The 20,344-nt window shown below is 36.5% G+C and overlaps 2 protein-coding genes across 10 annotated transcripts in view; one reads left to right on the top strand and one right to left on the bottom strand.

The window, feature by feature from the left end:
* Positions 1-251: 251 nt before the first annotated feature.
* On the bottom strand, positions 252-9,564 carry SMIM19 (small integral membrane protein 19). Of its 4 annotated transcripts, XM_074287380.1 has the most exons (6): positions 8,190-8,319; positions 5,766-5,845; positions 5,099-5,292; positions 4,456-4,593; positions 3,914-4,038; positions 252-1,583 (listed from the first exon to the last, which is right to left on the bottom strand). In XM_074287380.1, exons 4-6 carry the CDS (start codon positions 4,587-4,589, stop codon positions 1,519-1,521), a joined length of 324 nt encoding a protein of 107 aa, XP_074143481.1. In that variant the 5' UTR covers positions 4,590-4,593; positions 5,099-5,292; positions 5,766-5,845; positions 8,190-8,319; the 3' UTR covers positions 252-1,518. The 4 variants fall into 4 exon arrangements, with proteins under 4 accessions (XP_074143481.1, XP_074143480.1, XP_074143482.1 ...); XM_074287379.1 differs by lacking the exon at positions 5,099-5,292; XM_074287381.1 differs by lacking the exons at positions 5,099-5,292; positions 5,766-5,845; positions 8,190-8,319 and adding an exon at positions 9,471-9,564.
* SLC20A2 (solute carrier family 20 member 2) overlaps positions 8,323-20,344 on the top strand; it is a 111,360-nt gene continuing 99,338 nt past the window's right edge. Inside the window, exon 1 of one of the 6 annotated variants that reach the window (XM_074287371.1) lies at positions 8,323-8,400. The gene's annotated coding sequence lies outside the window, so the exon portion shown is untranslated. Of the gene's footprint in view, positions 8,495-9,116; positions 9,275-20,344 lie in introns of those variants that run through there. The other 5 variants (XM_074287375.1, XM_074287373.1, XM_074287370.1 and 2 more) reach the window with 5 other exon arrangements.

Raw genomic sequence — 20,344 nt, 5'->3', positions numbered from 1 at the left:
GGCTAGAGGAACTTTTCATAAGAATCCAACCTTGTGGAAGAATATTAGTCTCCTTGCACTCTACTCTCCACTTTCCCCTAACTAGATGTATTTGTTTACAAACTTTTAACTAAACTTCAATTCCTAGAATAGCCTGGCACTGAAACTAACTTATGTGGCTGGAATGAACTGCTTCATGTGGTAAGACAATTCAGAACTGACACAAATTCCCTTTGAACAATATTATTTAACTTTTAAAAAAGGAAATTAGGTTTTTTTGATTTTATCTTTTTATTCTTCAACATTGTATTATGAATCGATTCTTACATTTGTAGAGGTATTGATAAATAACAATACTTGCTTTGTTTCTGAAAATTAAGAATAGCTATGATTCAAATATTGAATCTTGGCTAAATGGGTTAAACTTCTATGGTTTTACTATCAACTATTCTCTATTTAAATAATTGCACTGATATTAAATAAAACATGAAAACATGCATATTCCACAAATACCCTTTTGAATATCATAATATAGTGAAACATATAATGTACAAGATTTTTCCAAGAAGCTGAAAGCCAAAAAGCATAAACAATACACAATGGTTGTAATGGGGCCAGCATCTAAACACAGAAGCCCAGGCAGGCACAGCTCAGCCCAGTGACTCATCAGGGTACCCACCCACTCTCCCTCTGGCTGTCCCCTTTGGCCCCCAAGTAGAATGTTGGAGTAAAAAAAAAACGAGGGAAGGCATAAATCATAGCAATATAAGCAAGAAAAAAAGCAACCACAAAAAGTCTTTTAAAATTAGAAAAAGGTAAAATCATGACATAAACAATACAGTCATTTACAGAGACTGGTAGGTAAGGCAACAAAGAAGTCCTAGAGAGGGTGCAGAATGCTCAATTAATATGATGTATTCACAATCTAAAATTTTTTTTTCCAGCAATTCTCTTCCATTTATTTAGCTATTTTAAAAAATGTCTGAAATCAGACTGAGGTCATAGTGTTTAGAAGTGGAGAAGCCTCTGGTTTTCACCTGAGCTAATCCTCTCATTTATGTTTTAGAAAACAGAGGCACAGAAAGGTTAAGTCATTTACCTAGAGATACACAGGCACTAAGCAGCAGAACTAGGGAATGGTGTTAGGTCTGTCGCTTTTAAATCTGGCCCTCTTTCTACTACTTCACATATAGGGTGGGTCTCTTTCATATTAGCTGTGATTAACTGTCAGGAATCCAAAGATGTAATATCATCCCTGACTGAACAGTTCTTCCCTAAGAGTGCAAAATAAATGACATGCTACAACTATTCTCGTTAACAAAAGTGTTTCTTGTGCCAAGTTGCCCAGTACTCAATTTTACTATACCATTTCCATTTATATAATAATGAAATAAACTATACAGGCAAAAATAGTTTAAAAATGACATGATTTATACATAAATTCAAAGAAATTTATACTCTTCAGCTTTTGAAAAAAGAATTCTGAATTGATTTTGCTACTAAACTGTCAGCAGAGTACAACTTGTGCTAAGTATTCATTCATTCCAGGGAGAGTTGTACACTGTCGGTCTGGTTTTGTGGCTGCTGATAGTCATATTTCCTCGCTGTTAAAAAATAAAAAGGAAAAAAAGATAGAAGTAATTTAGATTCATTTATTGTAAAAATAATAAAAGCAACTGATCATTCTGGCTAACATTATCAAAATGAGTTTCTCTACAATGAATTAATAACAGTTTTGGATTAAATAAGCATGCAATTCTTTCTCCTAAGTGAAAGCTAACCTGCATTATATTACTATCATTTACATACATATCAAGTATACAATAGTTTGTTCTACATATGTTAGACTTACTTAGGATTAATTAATATTACTCATTTTTAGAGGATTTTAGGATCAGAAAGGGACTTTAATACATTATTTAATTTGATCCTCAAAACATTAGATAGAACAGAAAAAGGGTTGTAGTGTACTACTTTATCCCCTTTTGCAGATTAGAAAATTGAAACTTACAGAAGTTAAGTGCCCTAAATCACATTTTTAGTAAGGAACAGAACATATATATGAGTAATGTTTCTTTTTAAATGAACAATTTAACAGTATAAGTAAAATAGACTACTTTAGGGTAAATAAATAATAACCTTTTGTCTACACTTTGAGGAATTTGCTAACGCTTTAAATGATAAATACAAAGTGACATTAACTTAAGATTTTGTCTATGGCATTAAAAAAAAGTCACTGAGAATATGTATGGCCAAAAGAAGGATAAATTAGTTATAAGGGGAGACTAAGAGATGGACAATTTCAGTGCTTCACTGATATCCAAGATGGATGAAAAGAATCAGCAGCTAGCTGAGTGGGAAAAGATGCTAGAATTGGAATCAAGAAGTCAAGTCAATAGGTCTTTATTAAGTGCCTACTCCATGCCAGGCATCAAGCTAAATGTTGGGTCTAGAAAAGCAAAAACAATTCAAGACCTCAAGAAACTCATAATCCAACAAAGAAGACAATGTGCAAACAATTTTATTCAAACAGTACAAAGACAGTGTAAAAGGGAGGCACTAATATTAAGGAAGAATGGAAATGGCTTCTTGCAAAAGGAGTGCTTTTATTAGCTAAGACTTGATGGATATAAAGGAAGCCAGAAGATGCTCCTGGTTCTGCTTCTGACTTTCCAGACTTTGCCATTTCATTTTGGACCCCCCCCCCTTCCAGTCCACTGGTGAGTTTTACCTGGGGCCTCCATTTTAGAGAAGACTTATTGACTTGACTTCTTGATCTTAAAAGCTGATTATGATTAACCTTCTCCTCAAGTGACTAGTTATCACAGATTCTGAATACCCTGCTCATCTTTCCTTCCCTTGCTCTCCACATTTCAGAGCACTCTCTCACTCCCCACTCCTAATCAGTATGGGTGGCCAGTAAAATAAAAAATAGCAAAGTGGAATTATCAAGGGGAACATAACTGGATGTACAACCATCCCTAAGATCAAAAAAGCATAATTTGGAAATTGTATTATACATTAACCAAAATTCACATGCTTGAAATGTGTGCCCAATCAGGAGAAACCATCTAGATGTTGTCAAAGTTCTGGTTCTATGATTTGTAAATTCAGATAAATTTCAGACCTCCCTATCTCCAGACCAGAAGACCATCAAATGACTTAAAATAATATTGATAATTTGGAGATGATTTGGATGTTAATGAACTAACCCTAAGGTAGCATAGATAGGAGTTGGTGTGTTTCCTCAAAAACAAAAAACCTTTTAAAAATGAGATCTCAAATTTCTGTCCCTGAGCCTTCTTCTGTCTCCTAAGAATCCTTCCTGCCAAGTGCTCCCAATACTAATCCTCTATTTACATAAGGGACTCAGACCCTCTTCATCCCTCTTCTTCACAATGCTGGCTCCTTTTCACTCTCTAACTACCCTACTTCCTTCTCCCTGCATTGTCTGCTACTATATAACCACTTTTCATCGCTTGTCTTTGTCTCTCTTTTGTTGTTAACCCTTACACTTGTGGTTATGAAAGGATGATTGTCCATAGTCAAATTACTATTAAATATCTGAGGCCGGATCTGAACTCAGATCTTCCAGATTCCAGATCTGGAATTCTATCTATTATACCATCTCACTGTTTATAATAATAAGATCAGTATCTGTAATGTCCACCTTATTAAAAATAAAATAATAAAATTTGCCTTCAGTTAATTTGGAAGATTCTTCATCCCAAATCAAAGGAAATGAACATGTAATGTACCATTTAAATATCAGAAATTCTTATTTACCTCTAACTAAGTTATTAGAGTACTTAATGTGTTTAATATTTCAAGATGTGAACTGTCCTAGTCCTAATACTAAGAAGATACAATGCCAACAGAAAACATAGTTAAGTAACTCTAGAGCTCTGAAACTGAACTCACTGTATATACTTACAAATAGAATACATTTCTAGTTGTTGCCTTAAACGGATTTTGCTCATTGTGTCATAGAAGCTAGGCTCCGTCAAAGTTTCTGACATAGGAGGCACACTGAAAATTCTCATGATTTTCCTTTTATTCCTAAAACACACATTTAAAAGTAATTAGAAATGTGAAAGACAATAATGTATGCTTATATAATGTTGTTATTCTCCTGTCCCAAATATAAGAATTTAAAAAAAATTTAAACATGATTTCATTATAATCTTCTTGGTTCCACTAAATGACTGAGTCATATCATTTGTGAAAAAGAAGCAGCAAAGTGTGCTACTTAGCTGTTTCTCTGGCGCAGGTATATTCACAAAAGGCAGAGTCTATAAATATATATAAGAATTTCCATAGTATAATTTAAGCAACATGTGCCCTGGTCTCTCACACTTCTAACAGTTCTTATCTTAATAGAACTGTAACACTTATGAGGGTTTTCCCCCTCAATTATAGGAGGATTTGAGGCACTGTAATATCCATTTTTCACATCTCATGTCTTCATAAACTTACCTTCTGGCATACATGAAAAGGCCAAAGCTAACAAGAATCACTATCAGGTACACATTGGTGGCCTCATTCCAGGCTTCATGAACAGTATAATCAATAGAGCCATCATCTCCCATTACCCCATAACCTCCAGCCATGATGCTACAATAGAAAAAAAAAAGAAATTATATTTTCTTATGGTTCTGTTGGTAGGACTGCTTACTTAATTAAAACCTACAATTAATTTTTTTTATTTTCAACTTTTAAAGACTTGTCCCAGGGGTGATGATTCAGGCTTTTCTGAGCAGCAGTGTTGCTAGGGAAAGCTGGTTGGGTGGTCAGTGCGTGCTTTCCAAATCTTAATCTGATAAAGATAAAGGCAGGAGGACACATTAAAAAAGCAGACCAACAGGGCTCTGGCTATGATGTCAAGGGAGCAATGCTGCAAAAACACTACTAGTCTTGAAAATATCTCGTAGTCCTAATAATACTGATTTTAATGCCAATGAGAATTTTGTAGGAAGTGAAGGGGTTAGAGCTCTTTCTTCCACATGCTTCATTATATTGAAAATTTGTAGTAGTTTATCTAGCTTTGGGTTCTGGATCAAATTCATTTGGAAAAAAATTAAGGGATTTAAAAGTTTTGTCCTTTATCTGATCTATTTACCTTCTCTACCAAAGTTCTGCTTTGATGATCATCATGGCATGGAGGTCATCCTGGAGTCTCAAATTTTTAATAGCTTTACTGGAGCATGACCCGAGTGAAGGATCATATGTTTGTTCCCAGGGGATCAGAGTAGCTTTAGAGTGAAGAATCTCTAGTCACAGGAACTTACTGAGATTTAGAGAGCTTGGGATATGCTACAGAAGGAATACTCACACTGGTGAAATCATTATAAACTTCCAAATTATTACCTTATTCTTCTGCCCAGTACTCTTCAGGGTCTCTACTGGATAAAAGCTCCTTAATATGGCATTTAAGTTTCTCTATAATTTGGCGCCAGAGTACTTTTCAAGCCTTATTTCACCATCTGCCATTGCTTAAACTCTACATTAGAGCTAAACTAAACTACTCAAATAAACACTTGCCTATGGTCACATGATTCTTAAGTACTAGAGACTGGAGAAACCTTGGATTCTTTAAGACTCCCCAAATTCTTTTTTTTAAATCCCCCCCAAATTCTTCAAGCCTAGCACTTGTACTTCACATTGTCTCTCATTTAAAACCTTAGCTAATGTTTTTGCATGAGCTATACTAGTTTAAATTTAGTGAGTACTATGAAAAATAAAGTTTAACTTGGTTAAAATTAGTATTGGGTTATGTGAGCACTTACTTTAAAATCAATTTGCATTTTGATGTGTATGAAAATATGTCCTCTGGAAATTAGCCAGAAGGAAATTGGGAATACCAGGCCTGAAATGAGGAAGACAAATTCAAATTAGGCCTCAAACACTTACTTATATGACCTTAGCAAGTCATTTAACCTTTGTTTATGATCAGTTTCCTCATCAGTAAAATGAGGATAATTATAGCATCTCTCTCTTGGATTGCTGTGAAGATCAAATGAGAAAATGATCTCAACATACATAGAGTGCTTGGCACATGGTAAGTACTATGTAAAAATAAATCAAAATTATTATTAAGTAGAAATATGTAGACCAGTGGTCCTCAAACTTTTTAAATAGGGGGCCAGTTCACTGTCCCTCAAACTGTGGGAGGGCCAGACTATAGTAAAAACAAAACCTCACACTGTCTCCGCCCTTCAGCCCATTTGCCATAACCAAGCAGGCCACATAAACGAACTCAGTGGCGGCATCTGGCCCCAGGGCCAGAACCCTTGATTGTAGACTTTAGAGATGCTAAATCCACATGCTTTGTTATACAACTGTGTTGAACTACTTAATCTTCAAAAGTCTGACTGCAGATTTTCTTATGAATAGAAGCAAACAGGTTTCTTCTTTTTAAAAAATTGTTTTAAGTGGGAAGGAAGCAGTGTGACTTAGTTGTTTAGGATTTGGCTGATACATTATTATGGCTCTGTTTAAATTCCTACCCATTTAGTTCAACCTGCTCTATGCAAGGGACAGTTTATTTTCTCATACTAGTCACATTAAGATAGTAAATATAAAATAGTTTGAGGAGGAAGAAAACATTAAAACTAGGGGCATGAAGAAAGACTTCATGTAGGAGATGGCACCTAAGTTGAGCCTTGGAGAAATAAGAGAATTCCAAGAGGAGAGACATGATAATCGAGTGCATTCCAGGGATGGGTGCTGACAGTCTCTGCTAAAAGATGAAGGCAGGAAAAGGCATGCCCACTTCAAGGAACTAGAGAATGGCAGAGCCAGACTTAAGTCTTCTTTCTATTCCATTAACCTGGTCCTCAGACACATTCTTTATAGTTCCCTATTGTGATCAATAATATGCATTATTAATGAGATGACTAACAGACAGGATATGGGTCTGTGAACAGGGCATAGAATAATACTAAGTGACCTACATGGGGATGGATCCTAATCTCAATTAGCTGAACTAGTAGTTACAGCATGCCCCCATAGCCTTCAATTTTAGTTAGGGAGCAAAATGTCCAAGGGCATTCATTCCTGTGGCACTCACCTGGCCAGTTAATGTTTCAATGAGATCCCTGACTAGTCACGATTAGAATGTCATTTGGGACTTTCTACAGTGCCAAATGACCTTTGTCACAAACTGTTTTTGTGCAGGATTACTTGAATAAGGACTTCAGTTGTTTCAGAATGGAGAGATGCTAGGGGGAATCTCACAAACTCCAGGTAAAAATCTCATCCGATCAGGATAAAATGGCATAATAAAATGTAGTCAAAACAATCTCAGGAATTTCAGGTTTCAGCCAGTATATAAGTTGACTTGGGAATCAAATGATTCTGCCATCATGTAAGACCCTAGTACTCTTTTTATAGGTTCCACAAACGTATGACATTTTCAGGCAGATTTCATGTTTCACAATATAGAGAACTTTGTGCTTCTGAGAAGGCACTAGAAAAAAACTAACGTGCAGTTCCTCTTGATTCTTATGTAGGTAGGCAAAGTCTCAGTGAACTCAGCTTCTGCCACACCACAGGCCCGAGGAACTGTAATGTCAACTCCAAATCCTTTGAACATCCAAATTCCTTCTTTTACAAAGGTGGCACAGAGAAGCCAGAAGGCAGGAAACTACTGGCCGAAGGGGGTTAAAAAAGGAAAGAAAGGGGAAGCGGGTCGGGGGCAGGAGAAGGGAAGTTCTTCCTGACTCCAGGTCAGCTGGATCCTCCGGACCACATAAATCTATCTAGAATGCCAACTTCTTTTAGGAGGCGAAGAACCTGGGCCCAAAGGCGAAGTTCTGAACAAGGGTTCCCCACCCCCGTTCCCTTTCCCCTTATAATGGGCTGGTTAGAAGAGGAGTAAGAAAAGGAAGGGAATGGAGGGAGCAGAAGCACTGGGACAAGGGACCGGAAGGGAGAGCCAGGTAGCGAATGGGGAATAGGGATTAGAATGAAGGGAAAGAAACGGGGGTAAGGGGAGGGAGTGGGGATAGAAGAGCGAGGAAGAGAAGGGAACAAGTCTAACAAGGGGGACAAGGAAGGCATCCGGATGAGGAGGCGGGGTGATAAGATGTAGGGGCGGGGCTTGGGCCAGTGACGCGACCCTCATACAGAGCGGGGGGAGGAGGAAGGAAAGAGAAGGACGGAGGGTGGGGGAGGGGAGGGAGCGAGGGAGGGAACCGACTCCAACTCACGCTCGAGAGGCGGCCCCGGGGCCAGCACCTCGTCCCGCTCACAGCCTCCTTCCCCCTAGCTCGGGACCGGGCGCACAGGAACTGCTTAGACCCGGCGGCCCTGGCCGACCCCTGCAGTCGTCATTTCCTGTCGGCCTGTCTGTTTCCGGAGAGGAGGAGAAGCCTGATATAGATTGATATCACCTATATCTGTCTATAACCTATACGTTAGGTTGTTTATTTTTTCCTTTACGGTTTGCTTTTTCCTTTTCTTCCCAGTTTTTGACCGGGACAGAAGCTGCGGCCCCGGTGCCGCCTCCGGGCGCGTGAGTGGACCCGGGTTCCCCTCCCCCTTCGGATGCGTCACCGTCCCGCCCCCTTCGAGACCCCCTCCCCTTTTCTCCCCCTCCCAGACTCGAGCAGAGGGGTCTCGGTTAACGGTCTCGCAGAAAGTGCGCATGTCCGCCAGAGACCACCCCACTTCCTTGTCCCCTCCCCGCGAGCTCTAGGGGAGAGGACGGGAGGGGAGGGGAAGTAGGGACCCTTTTCTCGAGACCGAGCGGAAACCTCTGGCCCGCCTTAGGGGGTGTCCCCATATGCGGGTAGGTGGAGCTGCGACCCCGCCCTCTATCCGACTGTTTCGCCCTCCCCTTTTGTCGCGCTCCATTTCCTCATTCGAGGGTCTTGCCAGCCCCTTCTCCCCCCTCTTGCGCTCTTTGAGTGGGGGGAGGGGGGTAATGAGAGATTTCAAGCCCCGCCCCAGCCCAGAAGAAAGGCGCGAGGCGGGGGGTAGGGGGCGGGGCTTGCGGGCGCTCCCCTTCCCGGGGAAGCGAAGCAGGGGGTGGAGCCTGCGAGCCCTCCCCTCTTTCCTCTCCTTGGAAGGCGAGGCGGGGGCGGAGCGTACTAGCGCCGTCCCCTTCGCTCTCCTGCCCGTGGTGGCGGGGGGGAGAAAGAGCGAGCGGCGCCCAGGGTGTGGGCGGAGGATCCAAGGCCAGGCGCGGTCTCGGTCCGGCTGCCCTGCTAGATTGGACCACGTGCGCAGTGGGCTCCCCGGCGCTAGGCAGGAAAGGTTGACAAGTGGTGCGGCCCCAGCCCTGCCCTCGAGGGTGAGCTCTGGAGCCCCTGGTGCGAGTGGAAAGGTTAGGGTTGGGACAAGAGGTGGAAGGTCTGCGGGTGTTCCACGCGTGGGTGGGAGGAAGGAGTGTGGCCCGTCGGACTGTCACGGCTAAATTGTAAAAATGCTAACTTTTGGGGGGGGGGGATGGCGAGAAGGGGAGCGAAGAAAAAAAAAGTCGTGATTACCTTGTAACGGGTAGGATGTATTCTTGCTTTCCAAACAAATGGCTTTCGTTTTCTTGCCCCCAGTTCCCTCTCCTGTTTCTTCTCTAGGGTTCTTGGGATGGAGACTAGGAAATGATATATAGACTCAGGCTGTGGTCAGCTGCACGTAATGATTGGTGGTTGGAGTAAATGTCGGAAAAGTTTTATACTTTGATAAAGTGTTTTTTTTTGTTTTGTTTTGTTTTGTTTTTTGTTTTTAGTGGCGAATGGCTCTCAGTTTAAGGCAGGTAGAAAGTTTTCATAGATTTTCCTTAGTAATGTTGAAATATTGAAATTTAAATGGTTGGGGCAGCTTTGCCCACTAACCAAAAGGGGCTAATAGCTTGCGTTGAGCAAGTATGGTAGTAAATTGCTGCATTAACATAATTATATTGAGTTTATTCCTGGAAGGAGTAATAGGTAAATTCATAATAGATTAGTAGCTGGAGGACTGATTTTTGAAATTGTATGCAGTAGCAAATTTATATTTTTGGTAGATCAGTAAATTGAACAGTTAAATCACTGTATAATAGCATATGAGATACAGTACTATAATGGTTCCATAATACATTGGAGTTGGTTATAAATAACTATGGTATGTATGGATATAGTCCCAGCCACTTGGGGGAATCAGGAAGGCCTCCACGATTACTCTTGACTCTTATCTTCATACATGTGCTAAATACTTAGGAATGCTAATTTTTCCAACATCCATTAGACAAATTAACATATTTCACCTGGGCCCTGTTGTTAGAATCTCATAAATAGGGAACATTTCCACCACATTTCCACCTATCCTAGCAATTCTGTAGCCTAATTGCATTAAGTTGGTCACCCCATGAGCAATGTGTGATTGTATAATGGAAAAAGCTAAGCCAGATGGCATAGCCGCTGCCTAAATCTTACTCTATTTTCTGGGCACAAAATTTATTTCTTAATGAAATGTAATTAGCTGGCATAAATCGTAATTATCTTTACACAAAGTCCAGGAAATGTAAAACTTCAAAGTAAGCTGATAACATTATATCTTGTATACCTTTGAGTGGTTAGGCATAGAGATACTTTGTAGATATTTTAACTTTAAGGATTTTCCTGTATTCGTTTCATTGTTATACATTAAGTCCACATTTGTTTTAATTTGGTTTAATATTCCTTTAAAAAAAAGTCAAGTAGGTAACTGAAATGTAATGACTCATCTAAGGATAGCTGATTCAGATTGCTATTGATTTGATACTTACGGCTTCTGAGAGTGGTATGGTTTGGAATTTGTGTTCTTATGAGGATGGAAGATGAGTGATGAAAGTAAGTTCTAGTAGAGAATGGGAGGAAATGGAAAGTCTGAGCCTCTTGATCCATTTTTATGCATCTACTCCAGGGTTCAATCCTGAGTCTTCTCTTCTCCCTTTACATTTTCTCCTTTAGTGACCTCACCAGGTCCTATGAAATCAACTATTATTTCTGGGCAGATGACTTCCATATCTACATACCCAGGAACCCTCATATCTCTGCTGAACTTCAGTCAGCGATTGCCTTCCCAATCGCCTTCTGGATATCTTCACTTGGATGTCCCATAGAGTTCTAAAATAGAACTCATTATCTTTTACCCGAACCCATTCCTCCTATTTATGCTGATGGCCCACCATACTTGTCATCCAGCTTCATAACCTCCAAAGTCATCACAGGACTCTTCATTTTCCTTCATCAGCCATATCCAAAACAGTTGCCAAGTTTAGATATTTCTACCTCATCAACATATTGTTTCTCCTCATGAAATCTGTGTTGAGCCAAATTGTCCTACTTGCTATACAACATTCCATCTTCCTTTTCTGTTCCTTTGCACAGTCTGTTCCCCATTCCTGGAATGCCTGTCCTTTCTCATCCTCACCTCTGAACCCCTATCTTCCTTCAAAATTTAACTCGACTGACAACTCCTTTAAGAGGTTACCTGATTCTCTCAGTTGATAGTGCCTGCTTACTTCAAATCACTATGTATTTTTTTAAAGAACATATCCTAGATTTTCAATGAATGCGTTCTTCCCCCAACTCCCAATAAGCTTCTAAAGTACAGAGACTGTTATACTTTTGCATTTGGAACCAAGGGACCTATCCTAGTACTTAGCACATAATATCTAATAGTATTTATATGCTATACTTTGAGGTTTTAAGAGTACTCAAATTTGTTATCTTATTTGATCCTGTGTTCTATTTTAATAGTCTCAAATAAACTGAGACTGAGAAGTTGTGACTTTCTTGGTAGTTATACAACTAGTAAGTGATTGAGGCAGAATTTGAACCCCCATCTTCTTCACTTCAATTTATCCATTCAGCTATATATATTCCTATTGATAGATAGAAGGTCTTGTATTTGATGAAAAGTGATATGTCTTACCTACATTTCACTTGTAAATAGATGTGGAAGGGTGAAAGATTCAAAAGATGTTTTGCTGTAGTAGTAGTTTGTATAGCTATGTGATATTTGCAAGAAGCTACCTGTATCTAAAGTCTATTCCCTGGAAAATGGGGAGAAAATGGGATGGCATGAATGGAGGAGACAAGAAACAGTTGTTCAAATTGAAAAAGAAAGAAAGAAATGCACATAATTTGGAAGTTAATCCTAACCTGTGAGCCTGTTACCTAATACCACACACATTTATTTCAAAGTCTTTTCTTAACTGAAGGTATATTCTTGAAACTGTTGACTGTTGGTTATAGAAAATGTAGTAATTCCTATGGGGCAAAATCCAAGAAAACATTATTCTCCTACCTCCACCCCTCCATTTTACAGAGGAAAACTCAGTAATTTTAATTGCATAGGTTTCGAAGTCTATTAAGCCTTACATATTTTACTTGCTCACAAATAGGTAAATATTCTTGTAAAGAAACTTTTAAGGCAGGAAATGTTTAACTTGCTATATATTACCTAAAAATTCATTCTTGCTGAATTTTGTCTCCTCATTCTGTAACTTCCCTAACCTGTTTCTATACATTGTCACTGAGATCAAGTCACTTTGACTCCTTATATGCAGTTCCATTCTCTCAGGAGTTACAAGCTTGGCTTAGGAACTATTTTATTCCTTCCTAATTACAAGCCTTTGCTCTTGCTCTTTACCACACCTGGAATGGATGCTCTTTTCCTACTCTCTACCTGTGTGAATTCTTTCTTAATCCTTCAGGGTCAAGTCAAAATTTCACCTCTTCTACAGTCTCCACTTCTTGTCATTTTCCCTTCTCTAATAGCTTTCACTGTCAATTCTACTGTTTGGTCATCTAGGCAACAATATAGATTAGTATATAGTTAACTTTTTTGCATATTCTTAAAAACTTTTTTTCATCTTGAAGAGAAATTGTAAACTCCCAAAAGGCAACAGCAGTATCTTATTCAGTACTGCTTTTGTTTTTCCTCTCTAATTTCCTGGGATAGTATTAAACATTACAGACCTATGAATATTTACTGAGTGAAAATTGGGTGCCAAAAGGGAATAATTAAGAATTAGAAGATGTGATTGCAGTCTGAAGAGAATCTTACGCATAAAATCACAGAACAAGGTTAAAATATGGTCACAATGGGACCAGAATGTGACTCTCTTGGCAAATGGGGAGATCAAAGGATTAGAACCAGTCTGTTGAATAGAATAATAGTGACCTTGCCTTGATTCTGTACTAAGTACAAATCTAGATATACTAAGTGGAGTAGACTTAATGAAGGAATAGTAGGGGAAGAATATACTTCAGGATGTCCAAAGTCAAGATGGGGAATGTTTTTTTATAATGCTCTCTGTAAAACAGTCCAAATGGAACCGGATGGGGATTACAACTCCCAGCAGACAGCATGGGGCAGAGATTTTTATTTTTGCTTTAAGCCATACTCCCTCATGGGAGTACAGCTCCCATTTCTTCAGGTTGTGTGGGAAAGTAGGCTTCTATATATAGAAGTGTGTTCTACAGACATTTTTCTAGGAATTTATCTAGTCAGTCCATAGACAGTTGAACAACTGTAATTCAGACCCTTCAACTGCATGTCTTAGAAAGTTTCTCTGCTCTTCAAACCCAAGGTAATATATATTGGCATCAATAATCCATTGCTTGAGTGAAATAATTTGGAATGATAGCTGGTATCATAATGCCTTTTCTTCCTTTCAAAAAGCCTTTAGTGGTAGTAATTTTCCAGAGTACTTTCATTCCCTCAGGGTTTCCTGTGTTTTGTTACCTGCTTTCTTTGCCTTTGCATGGAATGAAGTCTATTTTTCTGCTTGTCCTGAGAAAGACAGAACAGTTGATGTTTGGGGTAAAGTGGCTTCTATAGGATGTTTCGCTGGTGTGTGTGTGGGAGCAATATGTAAAAATATGCCTTAGTTTTTGTGCCAAAACAGTAAGAAAATAGTTTTGAATCATTTGGAGAAGATGAGGGCTTTCAAACAAAATACGGCAAAATCTGTGAAGGGCACCTGGTGCTCTTTAGAAACCCAGAATTACAAGTCCTTTTTGTTGGGAAGTGACTAGATGCTATTTTGGGCATCAGGCCATCCATAGAGCTATTGAATTTGAATGACACCACAGATATGGCAGTTTAATACACCACCACAACAGCTGTCCAGAAATTGGAGAAGGAAGTGTTTATCCTGGAATGAAGCATCGCCAGCAAACCTGGTCCCTGGTTAGCAATCAGGGAAGGACACGTTACCTACAGGTATAGTATATGGTATCATAGATGAGCTACATTTAGTTAAAAACTGTTTGTTTTCTGGGCTAGAACCTTATAGTAGAATTCATGGATGCCATCTTAATAATTATTTGCACATATTTTGTCATTCTCTGTCATAGAAACAATTAGGGTCATGGACTTAGAATAGAAAGGGACTTCCAGGGCCATTCAGTGCAATTCTCTCATTTTACAGATGAGGAAACTTGGGGCCTAGAGAGATGAGATGCCTTGCCCAAGGTCATGCAGGTAGCAAAGAGAGACAGTTATGGATGCTGACAAAAATTGTATTCATCTATATACATGTCTTGGGAACTTGGGAAAATGGAAGTTCTTTCAAATAATTTATTGTTGTTTAATTAGTATTTTAGACTTAGTCATAATTTTAGACAATTCCCTTGGATGTAGGCTATTGAGGAGAAAATGATAAATTGATCTATGGTAAATGGATCTATAAAAGATGCTCCTTTCTCACTTCACAGATCACAGAATTTTAGAGTTCAAAGGGACATATTTGATTATTTAGCACAGTCCTCTTGTTGTAAATCAGTAAGCAGGTATAAAGGAATTCATTATTTTGCTCAAGGGTCACATAGCCTGTGGTGATAGGACATAGAATTATAGGTCATCAGATCTTAGAGATTATTTAATTCAGCTTTTTCCTATTTTTACTGAAAACAGGTCCAGTTTAATATACCAATGCATAACTTGTTTTATTTATTGTTAGATTATTTCAGTATGTTCACAAATTGTCCACATGAATGCAGAAAACTGGTGTTTCCTGAATGCTATTTGCCATATTAGAAAAAAAGCATTAAAGTTGTTTTGCAAGAAAATAAAACTAGTATTTTTAAGTATTTTAGGTGAATTCTTTCATTATCAAACTCTGTATATAAACTCTTCATGCTCTTTCCTGATTTTCTGCTTAGTTTAAAACATAGTGTAATTTAATAAATTAGAAAACTAAAAATTGTAATTCCTATTGTTTCAATTTTAGCTATAATAATAGAGCTATTTTAAGAATTTATACTGCCTACTATTTAGATATTTCCTAAAATTTGGTTGATTTTTAAGAAAATGTTTTTTTTCTTTTTTTTTTTTTTAGGTATTCTAGAGGGCAGCTATTGGAATTCATATTGGAATATGAAGGATTGTATGTATACTAGATTCAGTATGTTCTCAGTAGTCTTGGATTACCAGGATTACTCTTCTTCAAGAAGTCCCTTTCTTCAAAATCCACTAGAACACCTAAGGAGCCACCACCATTGTTCAGAAGTAGATTGAAATGTGTCACATATTCTTGAACAAGATCACAGAATGTGTGGTGAAAATGTTAAGATGTTCATGGAAGAAAGGAAAAAGGAATAACAGTGGGAAAAGGGGAATCATCTTGAGAAGTCTCCAGTGCCAATAGAATTACTGATATGCAATGAAAAACATTTCAGAAAATTCAGATGCCTGTATAATATGGGTGATACAGCAGCTTACAAAAACGTTTTGTTTTCTGTCTACTTTGATATCTAGTTTCAGATTTTCTTCTTACTACATCATCATGTAGATTCTGTTTCTAGTCAAGATGCTTTTCACTTTGAATAGAGATACCAAAATAGAAATGTAGAAGAAGCAATGCCACCATTGGAGTAATAGCAATTGAAAGTTTATATCTGATTGAACAGTACAGATAAATAGGTACTGCATAGTGATTTGAATATTCTTACCTATATCAGTTTTAAATTGAAGCTTCTTAGTCCAGTCTTTTTGGTGGAGACCCAATTCTTTCTTGAATAAATCAGAAAGCATTCAATCTGTTATTGAGTTGAAGATTTGAGTTACATAATTTAATTTTAAAATTTAATTTTCTTTTATTATGATCATTGTATCTTGGAATGTCTTCCAAATCATGTAACAGAGGTTAACATCTGTATAGTATCTCACATAGACTAGAGAGCTCCCATTCTTTTTTTTTCCTTTTTAGGATTAGGAAAAATAAGAATTACAAGGGAAAATCTTTTTTAAAAAATGCCAAAACAGAATTGGTATGGTAGACAAGAAATCTGTTTCCATTTTGAAGATAGTGAAAATATTAAGTTAAATTGCTATTCCTTTATTTTAATCTTTATATTTCAATGAAAAAGCTAGTATCATTTGAATTTTTTTAACTGTTTTGAAAGAATAATAAAGATGATATAAAACTTAAACAATTTTAAGCTATTTCAATTAAATTCAGTAAGCATTTACTAAGTACCTATGATGTGCTGGGTACCGTGTTAGAAATGTGAAAAGAAACAAAGGAATGAGCAGAATCTATTCTTAGAGATTTGGTAGAGAAGAAATATTCTAAAAGTGAAATAACAATTCTGTCATGTTTCTGTTTTTTTAATATATGTTCAATATTTAATAAGCTAGAGACTATTTTTAAAATATACTGTTTCTTTTATTTTTATAGACTTGGTATGTTATTTCTGATCTAATAATTTTTTGTAATTATGCATTATCCTGAAAATTCCATTAGCAACTAACAGTAAAGGTTCATATGAAGCTTATATGTATTAATATTTTTTTGATATTTTGTCTAGATGTAATGGAAAGACAATGGTTATGAACTTTTATACTGCTTTAAATTGGTTAATGATTTGTGGTATCTAGTTTTTAGATTCACATATTATTAGGAATGATGATTTACTACCTAGTAGCTAATTTTCTCCCATGTTTCTGAAAAGTTTTGGGTTTAAAGACAATTCAGAGAGCAAACTTTTAGAAAACTCCATATATTGTAAATTATGATAAATTTGTGAATCTTAAAATTTTCTGACAGATTTACGTTGTTCATTTGTTATTTATCATCCTGCTCATCACTGGACTAAGAATGGGTTTGAAATAATAATCACTTCCTATGAGTAGTACTCAGAAGCAGTATCTAAACAATTCTTGATCCATATAAAATCAAAACTTAAATTTTTATATTCCCCATTCCAATTCTACAAATACAGAATGTGAAATGAACAAACTGCTTTTTCCTAAACAAACATGTGAGAACATTTATATATATATATATATATATATATATATATATATATATATATATATATATATATATATATATATATATAAAAATAAATTGTCCTTGACTAAACTCCCAATATAAGACTAATTGTTCCTAGTTGTTCCTTCCTTTGAGCTGGAAAGGATTTAGAAATTAAAGGCAGAGATCTAGAGAAGTTAATTGAGTTATCTAAATTCACAGAAACCACACCACAGATTGGCTCCCCTGTGTTTTATAATTGCAAATCCAGTAATGTTTCCACTATACCACACTATTGTTCAAAATGTGTTTGAAATTCTACTTTTCTATTAAACCAACAGTATAATTACTTGGTCTGAGCATATTTAGGACTAAAAGATTTTGGTGTTATCAGAAGTCAAATCTAAAGTCAAATCTATTTTTTGGATGAATATTTTCTAGCATTGAGGATTTTCAAGAGTATACCAAAGTTAAAAAGTTATTCCAACCTGAAATGTGTACACAATGGCCTATTCAGCTCTCATCTACAGCAGATGCTAGGCTAGAGTGAGTGAACTATTCACCTATGTAAATTGACTCAGTGCCTCCCTTGTGTGTCACTTAGGGCTCATCATTTAGTTAAGTCCTCAATATGGTTGTGTATAACACAGTTGTAGTTCTTAGGGGTAATTTAAAATCTATCACTGAAGTAAATAGCTTCCCATAGTGACCTCTTTGAAGGAGATAATCATTTATGTAGTTTCTATGAGATTTTTTTGTTTTAATCAGATTTCTTTATAGTCATACCTCATACACTGGGTTGATTTATGATTACAGAATTATTTGGTAATATTGTCCCATGGATTATATCTCAAGAAAAGCGAAAATTAAAATATTCTTTTAAAAGGATAAAATTGACATTTCTCCTCTGGACTTAAGTTTCCTAGTCAGTAAAAGTGAGAGGAATAGACTAGATGACCTTAAAGAATCTAAAATTCTATAATCTATTTCCTTTTATTAGACAGTGCTATATATTCCCTCCTCCCTCCCCCCCAACATGTGGCAAATATTGGCAAACATATCAGTTTTTTGTTCTGTTTATCAATTATATTTCTTTCTAAATCATTACTCAATATTTCTTTAGAATGCTGTTTCTGCTAGATCCCTTGATAAGCTAGATTAAATAAACTAATACTTTAAATGAAGGAAATTGATCCTGCTGGCACTAGGTATTTCCCCCCTTTATTGTTAAGTTTAGAAATCCTGGCTCAACATATCATGAGTCTTATGTTTGTATATGATATAGATTGTAAAATGATAGGTAGATTTAAGACTTTTTAAATAGCAAATAGGAAGATAGAATTGCCAAAGTAATTAACATTCATATCTTTTAATTCCATTTTTAAAAATAACTTTTTTATTTACATAGAGAAATTGGGCTTGTTTAAATAATTTATGGGTAAATGTTAAGAGGTTATATGTTTACTATTGACAATCTCCAAAATAAAATGTGTATCATCACCAAATATTTAAAACAAGATAATCCTAAAAGTTTTTTTTTGTTTGTTTTGTTTTGTTTTTTGGTATGTTCTAAAGGCAATTATGAACAGTGGAAAGAATTTTAAACGTTAGAACCAGGAGCTATCTGGGTTTGAACCCTCCCTTTGACACATACTAATTTGGTGACTGAGGAGAAATCATTTTACCTCCCTGAGAGTCATTTGTAAAACAGGGATAATAATACTGAGACAAAGTATTATTTCTCACTTATATTAATCACCAGTTGTTGAATTAGGACTAAGGTAGGTTTTTTTTCTCCCTTTTCCTTTTGTTATTTGGAAATCAGCACCTGTAAGTTATTCAGACAACTTTTGGAATATAGGATTCATAATGAAAAAACTCATATCTGATCAAAATGTAAATATATTTTAGTTTAGGTGAATTGATGCATTCCAGCCCATTATATTTTGCTCACAGATCTGGGTAATCCTCTTTTGTCTTGATTAGCCTAAACTAGCGATATAGGTATAGATAAATCTTTTTGTCCAGGATTGATTGATCAAAGACAAATTCCCCAGCTGCTCATTAGAATAAACCTACCTTTCATTATAATATTCATTCTTCCCATTAATTGTTAACCAGTTAGAATTGATTGCCACTCTCAGGAGCATCCACTCTTCCAAGGGGTAAGCCGGGAGGGGTTTCCATGAAGGTCTTTGGCATTAGAGAATGCCCTTGATCTTTTTATTAATTATTGATAGCATGATTAATAAAATGACTAATTACCCCAAAATTATGTCTCTTGAATTTTCTATCACAATACTTATAGGACTCGTCTCAAAGGGTTACCATGAGATCAGATGAATTAATATGTATAAAGTGCTTTTCAAATCTTAAAATCTGATGTAAATGTCAAATGTTATTTTTATTATTTCAATTTTTAGTTTAGGGGTTGATTATCAGGAAAATTGCTTTCATTTTTACTTCCTTGGAAAATTATCAGAGATTTGAAAATGTTAATAGTGGCAAGATTTAACCTCCCAATTGAGAACCAGTATACCAGGGGAAAGCTGCAGACATTGAATAGTGTTTGCTTCACTAGACTAATTTCCTATAGCTCCACTCCCACCCTTCCCACCACCACCAAAGCTTTTGAGTATCTACTACCTGTCTTCATTTTTATTTTTGCATTTCTTAGTTTTGAGTCAAACAAACAAATTAAGTTGCCATTGGTTTTATAAATACATAACCTTTTGAGATAAGGATTTCTCTAATGCCTATATATTGAGACTATGTCTTAACATTCTTTTTGTAGATTGGTAAATAGCAAATGTTTTTCAAACATCCTTTTTCTTGGGACAATGTAAACATTTGTAAATAGCAGCTATTGGATTTAGCTTTGAAAAGTATAGACTCTATTGTACCACACTTTGAAATTTATTGAGGTTGGGATAGTCCTTTATGCTAACCTGTTTAAATAGAATTAAATAGCTTGTAATATGCTCGATGTGTGGAGGAAATGAAACAATCAATTACCAAGGATTTTAAATATCCTTTCAAATAAGATTGTTTTTAAAAACACGTGAAAAACTCTCAGATAACTGAGTTATACTAAAATTTCCTGACAGTTTTCTAAAATCAAGTGAAATTCTGACT

Source organism: Sminthopsis crassicaudata, chromosome 2 (genome assembly GCF_048593235.1).
Source record: "Sminthopsis crassicaudata isolate SCR6 chromosome 2, ASM4859323v1, whole genome shotgun sequence".
Classification (NCBI taxonomy): Eukaryota; Metazoa; Chordata; class Mammalia; order Dasyuromorphia; family Dasyuridae; genus Sminthopsis; species Sminthopsis crassicaudata.
This window is presented reverse-complemented; position numbering and strand designations above follow the sequence as displayed.